This window comes from Zeugodacus cucurbitae, chromosome 2 (genome assembly GCF_028554725.1).
Source record: "Zeugodacus cucurbitae isolate PBARC_wt_2022May chromosome 2, idZeuCucr1.2, whole genome shotgun sequence".
NCBI classification, from domain to species: Eukaryota; Metazoa; Arthropoda; class Insecta; order Diptera; family Tephritidae; genus Zeugodacus; species Zeugodacus cucurbitae.
This window is the reverse complement of record NC_071667.1, coordinates 8772226-8792207: the sequence shown is the minus strand read 5'-3', so window position 1 is coordinate 8792207 and position 19982 is coordinate 8772226. Positions and strand designations below refer to the sequence as shown.

The 19982-nt window shown below is 34.2% G+C and overlaps 4 protein-coding genes across 5 annotated transcripts in view; 3 read left to right on the top strand and 1 right to left on the bottom strand.

The window, feature by feature from the left end:
- Positions 1-396: 396 nt before the first annotated feature.
- Positions 397-3178, top strand: LOC105210144 (exocyst complex component 6). The gene is made up of 3 exons (XM_011180935.3): positions 397-750; positions 821-1908; positions 1968-3178. Exons 1-3 carry the CDS (start codon positions 675-677, stop codon positions 3072-3074), a joined length of 2271 nt encoding a protein of 756 aa, XP_011179237.1. The 5' UTR covers positions 397-674; the 3' UTR covers positions 3075-3178.
- A 51-nt stretch (positions 3179-3229) lies between these two features.
- LOC105210145 (TBC1 domain family member 22B) lies at positions 3230-6485 on the bottom strand. Of its 2 annotated transcripts, none has more exons than XM_011180937.3 (9): positions 6357-6485; positions 5643-6178; positions 5283-5556; positions 5043-5223; positions 4804-4965; positions 4547-4733; positions 4302-4484; positions 4008-4231; positions 3230-3949 (listed from the first exon to the last, which is right to left on the bottom strand). In XM_011180937.3, the coding sequence occupies exons 2-9, from the start codon at positions 6016-6018 to the stop codon at positions 3815-3817; spliced, it is 1722 nt and encodes a 573-aa protein (XP_011179239.1). In that variant the 5' UTR covers positions 6019-6178; positions 6357-6485; the 3' UTR covers positions 3230-3814. The 2 variants fall into 2 exon arrangements, with proteins under 2 accessions (XP_011179239.1, XP_011179238.1); XM_011180936.3 differs by having other exon boundaries at positions 6302-6450.
- Positions 6486-7025: 540 nt separating this feature from the next.
- Positions 7026-10707, top strand: LOC105210142 (uncharacterized). Its single transcript, XM_011180934.3, has 6 exons — positions 7026-7349; positions 7424-7607; positions 7661-8957; positions 9020-9224; positions 9283-9455; positions 9519-10707. Exons 1-6 carry the CDS (start codon positions 7226-7228, stop codon positions 10536-10538), a joined length of 3003 nt encoding a protein of 1000 aa, XP_011179236.1. The 5' UTR covers positions 7026-7225; the 3' UTR covers positions 10539-10707.
- A 145-nt stretch (positions 10708-10852) lies between these two features.
- LOC105210141 (uncharacterized) overlaps positions 10853-19982 on the top strand; it is a 37626-nt gene continuing 28496 nt past the window's right edge. Inside the window, exons 1-2 of the mRNA XM_011180933.3 lie at positions 10853-11506; positions 15547-15637. Coding sequence (XP_011179235.1) covers positions 11481-11506; positions 15547-15637 — 117 coding nt within the window. The 5' untranslated portion in view covers positions 10853-11480. The remainder of the gene's footprint in view (positions 11507-15546; positions 15638-19982) is intronic.

Here is a 19982-nt window from a genome sequence, read left to right as displayed (position 1 = left end):
TTTATAGGAGAGGGGGCGACCAAGGGAAGCGAAAGAGAGAGAAATTCTCCTCTCTTCGTCGCCCCCTCTCCTATAAAGTTAAGAATTGCCGCAACAAAAATTGCCTGTGTGAAATCGGTCTTAGCAATCTAACAAAAAAGCAAAAACAACGATAAATATAAACAAAAACATTCTGGTATTTAAGTGCTGCCATATGTTATGCTGATTTTTTGTAGTTGATGCTACATTGATAGGGATCTGGGTGGGGCTATAAATCTTTTATATATCTCAGATTATGCTAATTTTGTGTAAAAGCAATAAATCCAACTTGATTAAGATATAAATATGAGCATACAGCACTATTATTAAAACCCCATCAGCCTTAACTTATTGTGAATGAGTAATAAACAAAATAAATCTAAATTTATTGTGTCAACACAATTTGTAATAAAGTAATTATTTTTTTGTTTTTCTTATCTTTATTTTAAAATCAAATAATGAACGTGTGACAATTTTATATAAACGATTATGGTGCCTTCCACCTAACTATCCTTTATTTCAAAATAGCTATTGCGAATCAGCTATTGTAAAAGAAGTAGATTTTTTCTGATTAGACTCATAAGCTGTACTAATTTATATTGACCGGCCAAATAAAATATAAATTTTTTTTTAAATAAGTAAATAAACATAAAATAATGTCAAAAGTAACGGTGCAGGACATTGAAGCTGTGGACGATTATTGGGGGCCCACTTTTCGGTCGATTTTAGAAGGTAATTATCATTACGTTAACCACCCACTATTAGGGCGTCTTTAATCTTCCATGTCTTTACCAAAATAAAGGCAACAACACTGAGTCACTTTCTGAACAATTGGATCAGCGTATACGCAGTCATGATAAGGATATTGAACGCATATGCAATCTGTATTACCAAGGATTCATCGATTCGATACAAGAACTGTTGCAAGTACGCACACAGGCTAAACAATTGCATGAAGAAGTTCATACACTCGATAGATCGTTGCAACAAATAAGTGCATCTGTGTTACAGCAAGGACAAGATTTAGTTCGTGCTCGTCAAATTGAATCAAATTTAGCAAGCGCTATTGATGCACTACAAGCATGTCTCCCTGCGCTCGAGTGCTACATCAAATTTACTCAACAAGCAAACAATAAACAGTATTATCAATCACTTCGCACATTGGAGACGTTGGAATCGCAGCATTTGGTTGGTTTGAATAACTATCGTTTTGCCACCCAAATACGCCAAGCTATACCAGTTATTAAAGAAAATATAAGACGTTCTGCGGAGTCAGAATTTCGCGAATTCCTCGAAAACATTAGAAAGTTTTCTCCCAAAATTGGGGAGGTTGCTATCACGCATACTAAGAAATTACAAAAACTTGATATCAATGCAATTATTGAGGAACACAAGCTATTGCGGCAACAGGATAATCGTGATGAAGAAAACAATTTAAGTGCACAAGATTTGATAGATTTCTCCCCAATATATCGTTGCTTACACATTTACATGGTGTTAGGACAGCGTGAATATTTTGAAAAAGATTATCGCCAACAGCGGCGCGATCAGTCGAAGTTAGTTTTGCAACCACCACCGGGTATGCATGACAATTTGGAGGCCTACAAAACTTACATTTGTGCTATTGTTGGGTTTTTCATTGTGGAAGATCACGTGAAAAATACAGCTGGCGATGTGGTAACAACTTCATATTTGGAAGATTTATGGTCAACATCTTTAACGAAATTTGTTAACGAGATTAGCATGGCGTCATCATCTTGTACAGATCCAAATATTTTGCTACGCATAAAAAACCTAATTATGCTCTCTATAAATACTTGTAAATGTTACGGATACACAGTGAATATGCTATTCGAATGTCTACACAATATGCGTGATCACTACAATGAGGTGAATAGCAGAATAGAATCATATCCCTTTTCACAGTATATAATAAAGTTTACTTTTAGGTTTTATTGCAACGCTGGGTTCACGTCTTCCGCGACATTTTGGATAAGGAGCAATTTCAGCCTATGATTGTTGAAAATCAAGAAGAATATGAGTCTATTATAGAACGCTTTCCATTCCACTCGGAACAATTAGAGAATGCGGCGTTCCCTAAGAAGTTCCCCTTCTCTCGTATGGTACCCGAAGTCTATCATCAGGCCAAGGAATTCATGTATGCGTGTATGAAATTCGCCGAAGAGCTGACACTTTCTCCTAACGAAGTTGCGGCAATGGTGCGCAAAGCCGCGAATTTATTACTGACTCGCAGTTTCAGTGGTTGCCTCTCTATGGTATTTCGCAATCCCAGCGTTGCGCTACCACAACTAATACAAATTATAGTTGACACACAGTATTTGGAAAAGGCTGGCCCATTCTTAGATGAATTTGTTTGCCACATGACCAATACGGTGAGTAATATTTCGCAAACACCATCGGCTATGTTCCATGTAGCTCGACAAGAAGCTGAAAAACAGGTTGGCGTACGTATTTGTTCCAAAATTGATGAATTCTTTGACTTGGCGGCATATGATTGGCTACTTATCGAACCACCAGGCATCGCATCCGCCTACATCACCGACATGATTTCCTATTTAAGAAGTACTTTTGATAATTTTGCTTTCAAATTGCCCGGCATTGCGCAAACGGCTTGTCGGCGCACATGTGAGCATATTGCAAACAAAATCTACGATATACTCTACGATGAGGAAGTGAAACAAATATCAACCGGTGCACTACAACAGATTAATTTGGATCTTTTGCAATGCGAATTCTTTGCAGCGTCCGAGCCTGTGCCGGGACTGCGTGAAGGCGAGCTTTCTAAATATTTTCTAAAAAATCGTCAACTCTTGGACCTACTTACGATGGAGGAGTGGAGTACGTATTTACACGATTACGGCAAGCAAGAAAATCGCTATCATTTAGTGCATCCACAATCGATTATTGTTATTTTGGAAAAAATACGCGAGGCCGATAAGAAAACAATGTTTTCGGTATTACGTAAAAATGACAAAAAGAAGCTCTTGGATACAGTGTTGAAACAACTGAAACATCTCACTGAACGACAGAATTAAACTGTTGGACAACTTGCGGCCGACAGCAGTCCAGCAGTTTTGTTCAAAATGTATAGAAAATAAAAGAATTTATAAATAATTTTCTTAAAAATCAAAATGCTTTAGCAAGAGACTTTAAGGTTATTTGATGTAATGAAATAACGCTGTTAAGTAATGATATTTTTTATAATTGAAGGCACTATTTTTTAAATATTCAAGTCTGCGTTATCACCAGATCTAATTTCCAAGCAAATTTAGTAATTATTTTTATATCCAACATGAATACCCAACTCACCATACCCATGAAGGAAAGACAAGGACAATTTTGGGATTTCTACGGGTACTATAAAGCTAATTATATTCAACTGTACGATTTTAAATGCTAATTTTTCTTGCATAAGATGCATTTTGCTTTAATTTTATTTACTGTAATATATAAAAGAATTGCAACTTTGTTTACATTTCGTTATATGATATTTGTTTCGATTTTATAAATTCTCATCAGAAAAAAATTGTATGCATCATTGAGTTAAACATTTTATGTGTAATATATACAAAGTATATGCAATAATTTATAATAATTATTATTATAATAATCGTATATTTATGCTGAATGTTTGAATGCGTTTGGATTATTTATGCAGTTAAGTGTCTGATTTTAATAATTAAGCATTTGAACGCTTTCATAACTAACGCATGTCTTTATTTAAACAAAATTATGCCACGTACTCATAGATATATGTTTTCGGTTGTTGCTGGTGTCAACTTTTCGCCTCCAAATGCTTTGGCGCATCAGCATAAGTGAACTTCAGACGAAAAGCCTCCGCCACCAGCACATTTATTTGACGATCCGACCAGTTTTCCGTTGGCAGATTTTGTAGCAGTAACAGGAGACCCTAAATGCATTGAATGAAATATACATATAATAGGTTAAACAAACAAACAATAGGTTACCTGAAAATCGTTTTGTTGCATTAATCTGTCTTTCCAATGCAATAAAAATGCCGCACACACATATAAATGGAAGAGTGCAAAGCCATCAGACTCAGCGAGGTATGTGTCCCACAGGCGTATGGTGCAATGTAATGGTAGCTCACGGGTTAGTAAATTATTCATCCAACGAAAAGAAAATTGCAAATAATCCACGCCATGCGCTTGCAGGTGACGATGAAGATTTCCTACAATAAAACATTCAAGTTAAATTCGTCTTAATTTAAAAAAAAAAGATGTAGCAATTTTCCAACACACCATCAATCCGCTGTATAAGATCTTTTAGTTGATTAACCTTCTCTTGAATACCTAATTGCGCAAAAATATAATTATCTTGTATACAGTCGAGAAATTTGGAGAGACACCAAAAAGAGTCCGCTTCAATGGCGTCACGTTTATCTACAGATAAAGTGCTAATATCGAATTTTTCCAAATCAGTGCCTATTTAAAATATTCACATCGTTAACATTATTATATCATTTGAGGCGTAAATGAGAGCTCACCTGGTTCGAGTACTTCTTGCATAAATACAATGAAAAATGGCGTAACCAAGTCATTTATGCCTTGAACATAACCCGAAGCTGGATGACGTATCGCCCAAATGAATAAAATACGTTCAAACATTTCCTGTACGAGTTTTTGTTGAAATAGTGATATTTGCGGATTCATACGTGGCACATCGATATGTATCTGAAAGGAAATTGATTTGAATTTATTGGAATTTCAATAAGTTAAACAGTATTTTTTATAGTTCACACACCTGTCTATATGTGTCCTGCTGTGACTCATCTTGACTGTCAACTCTAAAATAATTATGTCGCAAATCGTGATATCCTTGTCGTTTGCTTTCGAGCACGGCATTTCGTCGTTCGTTCGCTGGTGGTAAATACTTAGAGAGTAGACGCCAGCTGACTGCGCGCATCTGTCAATTGGGAATTTATTAGAAACTCGTCATTTCATTTTGATATATTAAATCCAATAACTTATTTGTTTACAAACCTTTTTCGGTACACCTGACCAGCTAATTTTCTTTAATGCAACTAAATCTAAGAGCGGCGATTCCAGCAAAATATGGAATTTTTCAATTTTTGTCTCATATTCGGTTTCTTGTGAATTTGAACTGAACTTTTGCAATTGTGGTCGTCCGGGGTATGCGTGGAAATTTCGCACGACTTTAATTCTGTAATTTAATTAAAATGTTAATGTATTCAAATAAACATAAAACAATTTATACATTACCTTGCTTCCGCTTCGCTCTTTGATTCATTTGTTGGCTCCGCTTCTTCGTTTCTTTGACTGACTGTTGATTGCGATTTGAGGCATTGTTGTTCTTCTGTAGTTGGCACTCTAGTTGTTGTGTTATTGATAGTAGCTGCTGCCCCTATGGTTGTGATCGCTTCTGTAGCTGCTGCTGTTGCCGTTGTATGTGTGGTGGAAGTATTTGCTGAATTCCGATGCGTTTCAATAACATTTAACGCTGCTGTCTGTGAGACTTTTTTTGATATTCGCGAATCTACGATAATGCAAATTAAACAAAATATGTTTATTTTGTGAAATGCAGATATTAAGTCTTATGATAACAACTATTTGAACACTTACTATTTCCCAACTGTCCACCAGATGCTGTATCCGATATGATACAAAATTCGTCATCACCCATGTCCCAAGCATCGCTAACAGACTGCTGATAGTCACGAAAAGTAGACACCATACCTTCACCTTTGCCACTAAATTGAGTGGCGTCAACACGCTTAGGACTTGGACGTCCCGGCACTAATCTCCCGCTATTTTTCCAAAATGAAGAGTTTCCACTACCACTGCTGTTACTGTTATTTGTGTTTTTATTGGGAACCAATGTTGCTGTTGCCGTTGGTGCAGCTATGTTTGTCGTATTTGCCGCTGGCCCTCCACTAGCCGTGTTGGTATTGCTTTTCTTGCTGCCGTTTTGTCTTGCACCGTCTACATTATTGTCCATAGTATGCGCAAATGCGAAATTCTTAACTTACAGAATAGCTCCTTACTTCATAAATATCCATAAACTTCTTAATGAATGATCTGTTTTTAATTCTAACCGCAGTTCTGTTTTGTAGCTCTTTTTATTTTCGTGAGTGCATATCCCGAGTACTTCTGTTGAACTACATAATCGAAAAAAGTACAAGTATAAATATACACGTTATTCCAAATGAAATTGTATTCAACTATTCGTAATATTCAAAAACGAAAACAAATAATAATATTCTTATTGGAACAAATAATACGTGTTCAATGAGTGAAATAAAAAATATCTGAGCTATCAATCAAAATTGCACTGACTTTAAGTAGTTCTGCCAATGGTATATCGATATTGCGATACATCGATAATAAGTAAGAAATTAAAGTCTACACATTTAAGTGATGTTTTTAAATGTTTATCTATTTACAAAAAACAAACAAGCAACAACAACAAACAAGAAATAATTCAACAAATAATGTAAAGTAGTAATGTGTATAAAGTAAAGTAGTAATGTGTATAAAATGCTTCTACTCTTTTTTCGATTTTGGATGGTAATATATCCATCTCAAATCACGATTACCTTATTGTTATTGTTGTAGTTGGAATTAAGTGGTACCAACATTTATCATTGTTTTTGTTATTACTGTATTCTAGGCTTCGTTCAGATGACTGAATTATATTCTTAAATACTTATTTTTATAAATCATAAGGATTTGATTTAAGCTATAACATAAAACTAGCGTTTAATATATTGTTATTTCAGTTATTATTTAAATTATTGTTTGAAGTATAAGCAATACAAAAATAAAACTTTGTATGTTATAAATTTTGTAATATTATTTATAATGAAATATAATACATACATATAACACTATTTATTTTTTAATTTTTAGTATATATATAAAAAGTTTCCAATAAGAATCATGAATTTCTGTAATTATTGACATTTCATTATGTCATTCTTTTCACAGCGCAGTTTTCACTAAACATACCTATCAATTAGTGTTGATGTATTCAGAATTAGCCACTTTCTTATAGTTTCTGATTTATATCTGTGCTGTGATAACAACTTGAAATCTAAATATCTGATTTAACAAAAATAAAATAACAATTTCATTATATGGCGTCGTTATATATTAAAAACCAAATCCAAATCAAATACAACAATTAAGTCGCATTTGTTTACAATATGGAAGAACGTCTGGAAATTATCACTAATTTGAAGCAGATATTCGAATGTTTCCTTGATGAGAATTTCATCACAAATCATTATATTTGTCTTGATAAGCTCGTAAGCCACTTGGCTGCAAAAGGTTAAGATTGAATTTTAGTCGGTACAGTCGGTATATTGGTGAACATTTCTTTGATATATTTAATAATATTACAGATAACGCTTACATACTACAAGCGCCTTTTGCTTTGGATTGGGTTGACCGCTGCATAAACATTCTGTGCGAGGACATCAGCAAATTGAATCCCAAAGTTATTTCGTTTGTTTTCAACGTTTTTGGTTTACTTATAAACAACGAATGGACCGTAATCGAAATAAGAGAGCGCCGTTTGGTGGACAAGTGAGTTCAATTTTACAATGCAGGTTTTATTTATAACCTTAAATTTGTTCCAGGGTACTAGAGATCGTAAAACGTGAATCGCATCGTTTCAATCCGTCCATTAAATTAGGGGTCATACGGCTTTTGCATGCTGTGTCTAAATACAGCATTGGTTTGGCCTATTTGCGTACTATGAGTGTGTGGCAGTTCCTTATAGAATATTGTAATCAAGCTCACACACTATATGTGGTACGTGAAGCACGCCACTTACTATATGAGATGCTTTATAAATTCGATGTGAAAACGAAAGATGCGAAAGTGGTAAAAGAAATACTTAGTGAAGTATTTCAGCCTATTATGGAAAATGTTTATGACAGCCATAACGAGAGCATTGTTATCAATGTTGATGATTATGAATTGCAGCATAAGCTCTCTTCAACATTGGCTTTAATCTCATTTATTCTTCAACAAACGCTCGAATCGGAAGAAAAGACTAGTATTGCCCAAATTTGTAAAACGGAGTATAATATTGATATTACAGTTTGGAAACTAACTGAAATTTCACATAACGAAAATTTTATTCGAAAAATTTTGGAAACATTATCATCATTTTACTTTGCTAAATTAGTGCATGATAAGTGGACTGGAGATCAGATTCCAGCAGATAACTTCAATGAACTCTGTGTTTCGATTTTCAATCAAATGAAGTTTTGTGTCTCCCGAAATTACTGCGTAACTTTTCTTAATGTTGCTGAAATCAATCATAAATTGTGGAAAAAACTTCAACTTCATAATCGCGTTCCTAAAGAGGTTTTCATTGAAAATGAATTGGTGCGCTTTGAACACCAGTTGATAACTTTTCAACTGCTGCCACTACACATACTTTTACGATCCCATGAATTTCTCGAAGAAGAAATATTTGAGAAATATATGACAAAAATATTCGAAATAGTTTGTGAACTAACGCTTCGCATCAGTTACGCGTACAGAGACCTTCTGTTTAATAAACCACCAACAACAAATGCCGATTTATCAATAAAAGCAATACACGGCGCCATGTCAATGGTGGATATATTGGAGCGTGATCAAGCGGTGCTTGTTTTCCAAGCTTGTATATATGCGCTGAAACAGTTCATGATAACACTATACCCTCATAATATGTTAGACTGCCCAGATGATTCCGCTTGCACTCTAAAACAAATACCAAGTTTTTCAGTTATTTCCGAGTTTTCAAATGTCGTACATGCTATTTTGGTTGCAATGCAGACGCTGATCGAACGATTCAAAATTACTTGGAAGGATTCAATTGAGACAATATGCTTAGTAAATTGTGTTTTGTATCTTCTACAAACAGATGACCTGCCAACGAAGGTAAAATAAACTATATGTATATTTAACCTTATTTGAAGTTCATTCGTTTTATTTTGTTACAGGTGTCTGTGCAATCGCTTAAATTGTTAAAACTTTCAATAGAACACTTTCTTTCTCCAAACATGGCGTTACTTGTGGATAACCTGAAAGGTTCCGCATTGTTGGTGATGGCACCGGTTATCATGAAACGATCTCATGACACTGCTTGGGAGGTGCGAGACAGCGTTTTAGAGCTTGTCATCTCAATTACCGACATTTCACGTCTTAGTATGTTTTTTTGTTCATTTCTTTAAACTAATTAACTTATTTTATTTTCATATTGTAGAATATCCCGCATTTCAGAAATTTTTAGCTGAACACTGGATGTGCCGTATTGTGTATGATATGGCCAAACACGATTCAGAGCCTTACGTCCGTGCTTCTGCACTTAAATGCATTTCAGAACTTGTAGCAATTGATGCTATATGGGAATTGGATTTAAGCAAACAAAATTTACCCGTAAGTTACAATAACTTGAAGATAATATTTTAAATAACAAAATATTTATCTATTACTTATAAGGATCATCTGTTTGATGTGCTCAACAACGACCCAGAAGGTATTGTACGCAAAGAGGCATTGTCTACACTTACTAAATTAAACAGTTTCCGTAAAATAACCAGTCGCTATAAAGATAGTTTCTACTCAACGCTCGTTAATTGTGTTGTCAACGATTTACATTGGGAAGTAAAAGTGGAAGCTTTAAAAGCATGGAGAAGTGAAATACGCAATTTGTTGTCCGATGAGGGTATGATTGATGGCATATTTCCGCCAGTAACATTCTCCAAAGAGAAGCGAAAGATTGTTAAATTAAATGAAAAGGAAATAAATTTACGATTTTCCAAAATACTAAATGAACTATCGCAACGTGGTTGCCTTGGTGCAATACTAAAGTGCCTAAATGATGATTGTGATGTGGCTGTAATACGAGAAGCCAAAAGTCTGGTGAAAAAGTTAGTTGATAAACTAGATGAATATAACTACGATTGTGCATCAGATACTAAAAAGTTAAATAACCAAATGACTTCGGAGAACAATACTGATATGAGCACCCGTTCAGTGTTGTCTTTAAACAATAACGAATCAAATAATAATGAAACAACACTAAATAGTTCACTTTCCGAAACAGTAAAGTTAGAAAATAATTCAGTGGAAATTGTAAGCGGAGATGCCGAAACTTTAGAATTTCTCGACTCCGAAGAGATCATCGAATCTATACTTGATACAAAAGATATCAATTTATTGGCGGAAGCATATGAGCAAAGTATGCACATAAATGGAGGAAGTAAACAAACAACGCCAAGCCAACACCAACCAGATGACGAGCGAAAACATATAGACAAATTATTTTACCGGCAATTCAGTAACGTAAATGCAAAGGATTTTCTTGCGCTAGTAAGACGCACGGATTTCGAGGAAGAAATTTGTAAACAAGATGAATGGTTTTTGTGTAATGAGAATTTGGCATCACTTTTGGAAGACATTTTGAGTATGTTTAAGCCGGAGTCAAACGGCGAAAGTATATCAGCTGATTGCTATTGAGCCAGTGAGCAACATTGGCCATTTATAGTTTTATTAAATCGCACGTACATACATACATAAATAAATGGAGATCTAAGATCAAAATGATTTTTATACAATGTTTGCTGAATACATTTTAAAATGAAACCATTTTGGTATATACAAATAAAAAATTATAAAAATCTTAAAATTTTCGGTGATTTGAATAGGATTTTCGAATAAAATTAAAACGATTACTATTGTTGAAATAACCTTCGATTTATCACTTATCGATATAATTTATCGGATCATAATTTAACTATAATACAACCCTGTGTATATCTTAATTTCCTTTTGTTGTTTGTTCAATTTTTGGTAGCAAAATTTCCTCTGTCATTCGTTTATTCGTCTCCATTTCATGACATTTGGGTTTATTTTCCTCAGTTACTTCATTTCTGTTGTGCGTGCGAGCGAGTAATATACAATTAAAACGGTAGTCGCGGAAAATATCTTTTATATCAAATATACATATATGTATATGTATTTTTAACTAGGATATTGCTGAATTTAAATAATTGAAATGTCAGTTTAATTTAAATGCTGTAAAAAGATATTATATGCTCATATCGGAAAATTGGGTGCATATGTGGTGCAAGGTAGTGGAAAATGGCACAAGTTGATTAGTTCACAATGTGGGCATTAGTATTGAAGAAAAAAAGGAAGTGTAAACGGGAGGAGCAACGTTCGGCGTAGTGAAAAACGGAGGAAAATTGCAGTTCACCGAGTTGGAAAGTGTTAAAACGTTCACGTTGCAAACGGTTTTAGGTGTATCTATGTGTGTGTTATAAAATATAAGATATCTGAAAAAAAGAAATAAGAAAATCAAAGTGTACGCAAATAAAAAAATAGTGTTTAAGTGCAGATATAGTGTAAGTCGTGGAAAAACCAGCGTCGATCATTGAAGGCGAACGCAGTTGCGGAAAAATGAGTTCGAGTTGCAGCAACGAAAGGTGTGTACGTTAAATTTTTTTTTGAATAGGTATATGTATGTATTTGCATGCCTTAAGAAATTTTAAGGCTATACAACTTTTTGCAATCAGCGTGCTGCAAGGCAATAAATATGTCTGATTGTCACAAATTAGTTACGATTACTAAGATATTATAGTCCGTCAAGATGAAGCGTTACTGCTTATGTGTGTGTACATATGTGTGGGGGTTGATATGGGCGGCGGTAGTAATTTGCAAAGCGACACTGTAAAGGATGGGTGGTGCTGTAGAGTAGAGTGGGATGCATATGTAAACATATATACATATGCATTTGCATATTTTTACATGGGTGTATACAAATACATATATTTATTTACCGTCTATGTAGGTTGTTGCATGAAGAAAAAAGAACTGTAAATCTACAAACCAACAAGAAATTCGCTATAGAAGCCGCTCCCCTTTGTTGTCGTCCATATTCATTTTTCAATTCGTACTATGAGTGCGCTCTTCAATTGAGTTGACGTCTTGACTCTGAATTCTCTTTCTCCGTTCCTATTATCCTTTCTCTCTTTATGTTTGTTTTGTCTTAGTTACCTATATCCGGTAGGGTTTGATACTTTGTTTTACTTAAGAAGCTGTATTATCCTTGTAGCGGTATTTATTGCAATCTTAAATCGTGATAATGTAAAAATGTGGTCCTGAATACTTCATCGTTCAGAAGAAATTGTCTCGCTCTGGTAGCTGTACCTATTATTCAATATAAATATCAGCTGTTCCATAAAATTTAAAATGATCTTTCTCTCAGTAATTTGCGGTATTATTTTGATTTCCCTCAAAACATAGTAAAATTGAATTGATCCTTTGAATGTTTTTCTCCTTCATTCCATTGTTATTCGCCATGTGTGATTGTCAAAATCGATTTGTCACAATGTAGCCAAATATATAACAAGGAATGCATAAATCTTGTCATACCTACGAGAGTGGCGCATGTGCATATCAAGCAAAGAGAGTACGAGAGTGTATGGTTGAAAAATTGAGTACAAGGAAATGGCAACATGGATATGTTTTTTGGTATAACTGCAGTCAAACACAAATATCTAAAGTCGATAGCATATCAAAAATTGCCTAGTAAATAGGGCCGAAAAGAAATGATAAGGAAATGAAAAGACGCTGGTAGGAAAAGCCCAAAAATAACACAGACAGGGTGTGTGCTGCACGCAGTCAAGGCAATAATATTGTTGTTAACAATGACGAATATTTTTGAAAACTTCGACGGATGCGTTACACAAACCAACAGAAATGTCAAAGCGGGTGATTGTGAATGAGAGAAATGGAAAACGTGAGAGCGCGTATGTATTTACATATTTTGTGTGTGTGTGTGAGTGAAGGATGCCCGGCGTAGCGGCGAATTTTTAATATTCTGCAGATATTGTTGTTGTTATTAGTTTATTTTTACTGTTACATACAAATGTTTATAAGGGGAGGGGTGTATTTTTGCCTCGTGGAATTAATGAATGAACGCGTTCGTGGTATGAATGGGTGAAGTACGCATGTATGGTGAATCCGTATGTGTGTGTGAGTTTGTAAGTTTTTTATTTGAATTGCGAAGTAGTATAAAATGTTTATAAATACCATACAAAATTAAAAAAAAAATGGGACTTAGTAGAGTTTAAATGAAATGTTTCTTTCTTTCTCCGAATTAAATTTACTAAATAAAGAAGAAAAATACAAAATAATACAATTATTTATAAACTCAATATGTTCTCTTATAAATAAGTAGTTTAAATTGTTAGCTTGCCAAAAACCGCTCCCAACACAAAAACATACATATATTGTTTTACTAAGATCTTCCTTTTCCACATTCAAATACAGTATTCAAATTCTAGGCTTGTTGGTACCGGTTGTACAGCTTATCGCTCCATCTGTTCTTATTCTATATATTCTAATCAGTTTGTTAATGAAAGGTTTTTACGTGCTGAAGCTGAATTCTAATGTTTAACTTAGACTGGATTTTTTTATCATTAATAAAAATTATATGTATATTTATCTTTATATTATAATTGTTTTGACTTTTATTAAAGACTTTCCTCAATTATTAATTTGCCAGCTGCAATATTCGTGACATTCGTGTACATATGCATACGTATGTGCATATATTTACTTAAATCTATCCATTAATATTCTTTTATGACCTGAGGAGTAGTGAGGGTATTTTATTCGTCTTACTCTTTGTACCACTCTCATTTTCATAAAGGGTAGTAAAATGGAATGTTTTTGTAAAATACAATTTTTATATTCTCGCAACAAAAGTTGCTAAAGAGAGTATTATAGTTTTGTTCACATAACGGTTGTTTGTAACGCCTAAAACTAAAAGAGTTAGATATAGAGTCATATATACCAAAGTGATCAGGGTGACGAGTAGATTTGAAATCCGGATGTCTGTCCGTCCGTCCGTTTGTCCGCTTGTCCGTCTGTGCAAGCTGTAACTTGAATAATAATTAAGATATCTTGACGAAACTTGGCACAATATACACATATTCCTTGGCACCATAAGAAGTTTAAGTTCGAAAATGGGCGGAATCGGACCATTGCCACGCCCACAAAATGGCGAAAACCAAAAACACATAAAGTGTCAAAACTAAGCCATAAATAAAGCTATGGAAATAAAATTTGGTATGAAGGATCGTACTATGAAGGGGCATATTTGGATGTAATTTTTTTGGGGAAGTAGGCGTGGCCCCGCCCATAAATCGGTTATTTGTATTTAACTCGCAAACCAATAAAACTATGTAAACCAAACTTTCTGCAGTCGGTTCTCTTACGCACCCCACCACACACCATGAAAATAGTTGAAATCGGATAATAGGTTAGGTTAGGTTGAAAACTACTAAAAGTGGGTTAACTAACTAACGAAAAACGTCAGAAACACTAAATTTTGCAGAAGAAATAGCAGAAGGGAGCTGTACTCAGATTTTTTTTACAAAATGGAAAATGGGCGTGTCGTCGCCCACTTATGGGTCAAAAACCATATCTCAGGAACTACTCGACCGATTCGAATGAAATTCGGTATATAACATTTTCTTGACACCCTGATAACACGGACAAAAAATGACATGAAAATATTGGAATGACATCAAAATATCATGGAACAAATTTCATTGAAATTGGTGCAGTAGTTCTTGAGATATAGTTTTTGACTCATTTAGGCTGTGGCAAAATCATATCTTAAATTTGATCCTTCAGCTATGTTCTAAAAGGACATGAAAAAATAGTACCAAAAAACTTAATAACAAACATGTAATCCAAAAGTGAGTTTTATTTCGAGCAAAAAATATAAAAATCAAATATAATGATTATTTATGATTTTTATTTTATTTGCTCAAAAATGATGATTATTTATGATTTTTTACAAATTAACAAATTACTCAAAATTAATCATTAACTGTGAAGAAAATCATAGAAATCAATATATAATCATTATTTTGTGATTTTTATAATAAAACTTATAATGATTACGGTCCCTGCTTATAACTCAATTTTGAAATCCATCTTATTCCTTCACTTTATAATGTAAACATAAGGAACCAATGAAGATAACGGAATAAAACTTTACACAATTAGTGCATATCACCTCTGGCTTCACTTGTGAAAAAATTGTCGAAAACGGACCATAACTTTTCAAGGCCCCAGATATCGAACATGTTAAACTCAGGGCCTAAGGATAAATTTTAACCGAAAATATGGGTAAATCTCTCAGATATCTCAATTTAATTCTGAGGAAATTGTTTTCTTCTAATAGTGTGTCTCTGTTCCAAAAATTATTAAAATCGGGTCATAACATTTCCATATACCTCATTGTAGGTTTTTCAAAAGTATCTTCTCCTAGCTCCCATATACCTAATTATAGGTTTTTCAAAAATACGGTGAGCTTTATTCCGCATATATGTATTGGTTAAATTTCTGCAATAAATTGCAAGAGTATAAAATGTTCGGTTGCACCCGAACTTAGCCTTTCCTTACTTGTTACTAATTTTTTTCTCTCTTTTCTCCCTTGCATTTACAGAATAGAATGGGTGGAAATAATCGAGCCACGCACCAAGGAGCATATGTATGCAAATCTCACAACTGGCGAGTGCGTTTGGGATCCACCGGAAGTAAGTGTAACACATATTATTTAAATGCGGGATCAAAAAGAGGGATATATGTATGTACCTATACAAATATATCTACTTATGTATTGTATTCGTAAACACTTGCATATTCATATTTAAAATAATCTTCGCGAGCTGACTTAATGTGCTGTTCACGGTATCCTGTTCTGGTGTCGTTGTGACGCCATGTCTGTATGTGGAAGTCAAGGATACTTCCACAAACAGATGTATCCTTCGCAGCTTTGTGCTCGTTCATGCACAGCTCCGTTGTTTCTATTTGTCGAAACAGTCGGAATTTTCGGTCACTGAAGATGTCCATTACGCTCTTTTTCTCCAACCACCAAAATTATTCATACAAACTAGCAGAGAAAAATAAAAACAACAACATTGCTTATTAAAGCGTTGCAATTGGCTATGTTATTTGTCGAAACAGTCGGAATTTTCGGTCACTGAAGATGTCCATTACGCTCTTTTTCTCCAACCACCAAAATTATTCATACAAACTAGCAGAGAAAAATAAAAACAACAACATTGCTTATTAAAGCGTTGCAATTGGCTATGTTCGAGAGCATCGTGTTTTGTGCCACCTCTCAGTATTGGCGCGCACAATCGCAACTTTGTATTCACCCACAACAACAACAGCGAAACATGTAGTTTGCTTGCATGTTCTTTTGCATATTTTTGCCTGCATTGACCCAGTTAGTTAGCATTTATGACCAACATGACTCAACTGGCCAAGCGACCGACTGACCTGTCGCATGCATCATGTTGCTCTACTTTCACACCTGCCCGGCTGAAATTCCAAACTGATTTTTCTTGGATGTAAAGTTTTCACTTTTCTAATTCAAAATGTTCTGTTTTGGTATACGATTTTAAGGTTATGTTTCAAGTACTAACTGTATTTAAAAACAGTTATATGTATATATGAATCATAATGTGCACTGAGTTGTAGGGTTAAATACAATATTGACTTCACATTTTATTTGCTTTCATTACATATTCATGTAAATTTCGCGAACGTTAAATACTCGTGACATGCTTGTGACATTTAATTTTATAAATTCCGCTAATTTGTGTTAATTAATTATTATGGAGATCAGAATTTTGTAGATGGACTACCAATTTGTTCACATATACTCATCATATTCATAGCTTACACTAGAGAATTAGCACATATGCATAATTGTTTGTTAGAATTCATTATTGTTCAATTTGTATGAGTTTCTCAACTTCATTCTCTTCTAAATATAGCAGTTGTGTAATTGTGAATGGAAAATATGTGTTATCTGAAAAATACATATATATTTTTCATAAAAAGTTTATAATTTTTATTCGAAATTATAAACATTCTGAAATTAATCTTGCAAGGAGCCAACAACTACTATTCTTGAATCGTTTAAATTCCTATTATATATGTACATAAAAATAAATAATATAAATATATTGAAAGAATTTGTCGACGATTTTTATATACATAGCATTGCATGGTTTATCAGCTATATAAAAGTCAAACCGCATGATAATCTGTGAAGTTGTGGCTTTCGAATATGAATATCATACGAACATAATAACAAATTCAAACCCTTTATAAATGGTTTTTCAATAAGAGCGTTACAAAAGTTTAAATAAAACAAAAACCCTTTCTCAGTAACGTGCCGGTCTTGATCATCACGGAAGAAGTACTGCCCAATGACAACGTCGGCCCAAAAACCGCACCAAAACGTTATTTGTTTCGGGATGCAATGGCGACTCATGGAGTACGCCTGACCAATAACGCATAATTTGCTTATTGTCGTAGCCATTCAGCCAGAAATGAGCCGACCATAAATTGGACATAGCGGTCTTAAAATTGAGGTCACTGACTCCGAATTTCGGTAGTAAGTTTTAATAGGTTCTACTCGTTGTTGGATCGTATAACTTTCCATGATGAAATAACAAACCTTACCGAAGAGAAATGTCAAAAGAGAGGGAAGATCTGGCGTCGTTTGCTGTCACTATCGGTCTACTTTTGTAGCGTCCCTATTGAAAAACCCTTTAAATAACATGAATTTTACAAACTGATGAATTTATTTAATAAATTTTTTTTAATTTAAAATATCGAATTATCGATATCAGTCGTATTTTATATCGCCAGTAATCGAGATTTTTTTCCATATTAACGATTATCCAATTTGAAGCAATATATTTAATTAATTTTCTATCACTTTATTGGATCTCTCTTAATGGGTCAAACATTAAACTAGATCGTTAAGAATCCTTCAAATGTGGATTAATCGTGAAAAATTATTTTCATTCCATTAAGGCATAAAAATTAAAATAAGAAATTATGATATGATATATGCTAGAAATTATGCTTTGAAAAATCTATATTCCAAGATTTTTCACACAATTATTATCAGAAATTCACAATATCGCCGAAAATATAAATATCGATGAATTATTTCACTTTTGTAGGCCCAAATCTGAATACCTTTTAGCATAATGGGTGCTTTCTCTTTGGGTTAATTCCTCACAATACGAATATTCAGTAGGCTTTTAGATTACTAAAAACATTACAAAATACACATGGACATATAAAAAACATAATTCCGCACCTATATGCAAACAAGTTGGAATACTCGTTGAAATTGGCTTGAAAACTAGTACCAACACAACAATAACATTCAACGACGACCACCGTGGAAAAAATGGAAAAACTTACGAGTATATAATATGCAAACACAAATAAATCATACATATGTACATATGTATATATACATAAGCATGCTTGATGTGGTTAAAAAGTGCAAATGCGATAACGATGACGGCTACTTTAACAGCAGCAACAACAACAAGGGAGGAATTTAAATCAAAGCAAAAAAAGTAACATATCAGCAACTGTTTACATGCCAGGTCTGAAGAACGAACTTCTCAAGTTTGGAGAGGAGGTGTGCTGAAATTTGGGAGTAGTAGCAGGGGCTACAACCAGAAATGGTGCGATTAGCGAGGCATAAAAGCACGTTTCAGTTTCTAAATCTTGACAACACACTATGCCACATTTCGATTGCTTTGCTTTCTTCAGCGCAGCAACAGTGTAACAGTTTATGTGGCGGCAGCGGAAGGTAACCGGCGTGCGACACACCAAACTGCCAACTGCTTTGTATGTGAGTGTGTGTGTTTGGTTGGTTGGCTGATTGTTTGGTGGTCGGTTTCGGTGAGTGGAAGGCTGGCAAGGCAACTACCGGAAGTTTTGAATTGAAGCAACGCGACCAAAAACCGACCACAACTAGCAGAAACCGAAAATAATTTCAATGACAGCTACAGTGGTAAGCATGAAATTAGAAACCAAGCTTCAAAGAGAGCAATTCTTACTCAGACAATGGGTTTCAATTTCGATTTTGATGTGGTAGTTTTAAGTGCCAAAATAATGTTTCTTTAATTTAATTTTCACAAAAAATAACTGTCAAAAAATAATATTTTTTAAATTTAATTCCACACAAAATAACGGTATAAAAACGTCCGAGTTTTTTGTCAATAATCAATATATGGACTATTTATAAAAAGAACTTTCTTTGAATGAAACACTGGATTTCTGTCATCATTTCCAATAAGTTGACCACCGCTGTATATATTAAAAAAAAAATTAATATATGTAAATGTCAGAAAAAACTGTGAAACACAAAATTAGCAAACAAGAAAAAGACACGATTTTCACTTTAATAGCAGTGCAAGAAAACTACACGCTCAAGAATTCTATATGTCCACATAACATACTTACATATAAACATACAAACACGTCTGCACACATATTTATGTCGCTGTACGGAAGAAGTCTTTTTTAAAGCGTCTGCTTCTGATTCAAATTTCAAATCACGTTCATCGTGCATCGGAAAAAGTGGGCGCAAGGGGCGTGCCATGTTCCGCAACGGGTGCAAAGAGGCGACTCAACACAGCAGCGCAAAGTGAATAAAGTAATAATGAGCACGTCGAGTGGGTAATAATGTGAAACTATAAAATTTCAAAAGACAGCGGCGGTAGAAGCTCAACGATAATGGCAGCAAAAAAATATGGAAGTTAACAGAATTGCTGTTGACAATATGGTAGCAGCGCCTTGGTTATGGCTACCACTTAAGAGTGCGCATACATATGTACATACTTACATACATATATGCTTTACACCAGTACCTAGCTAAGTATCTGTGTGCTATATCGAAGTTCATACTAATGAATAACGCTTTTGGAGAAACGCGTGCTAGAGAACGGAAGCGCGTAAGAAAGTCTAAAAGCCGCATGTTACAATACATATTTACACATGTATCCTTAAACGGTGAGTGCGCTTAAATTAGCTTCGATGAATGAATCACTGACA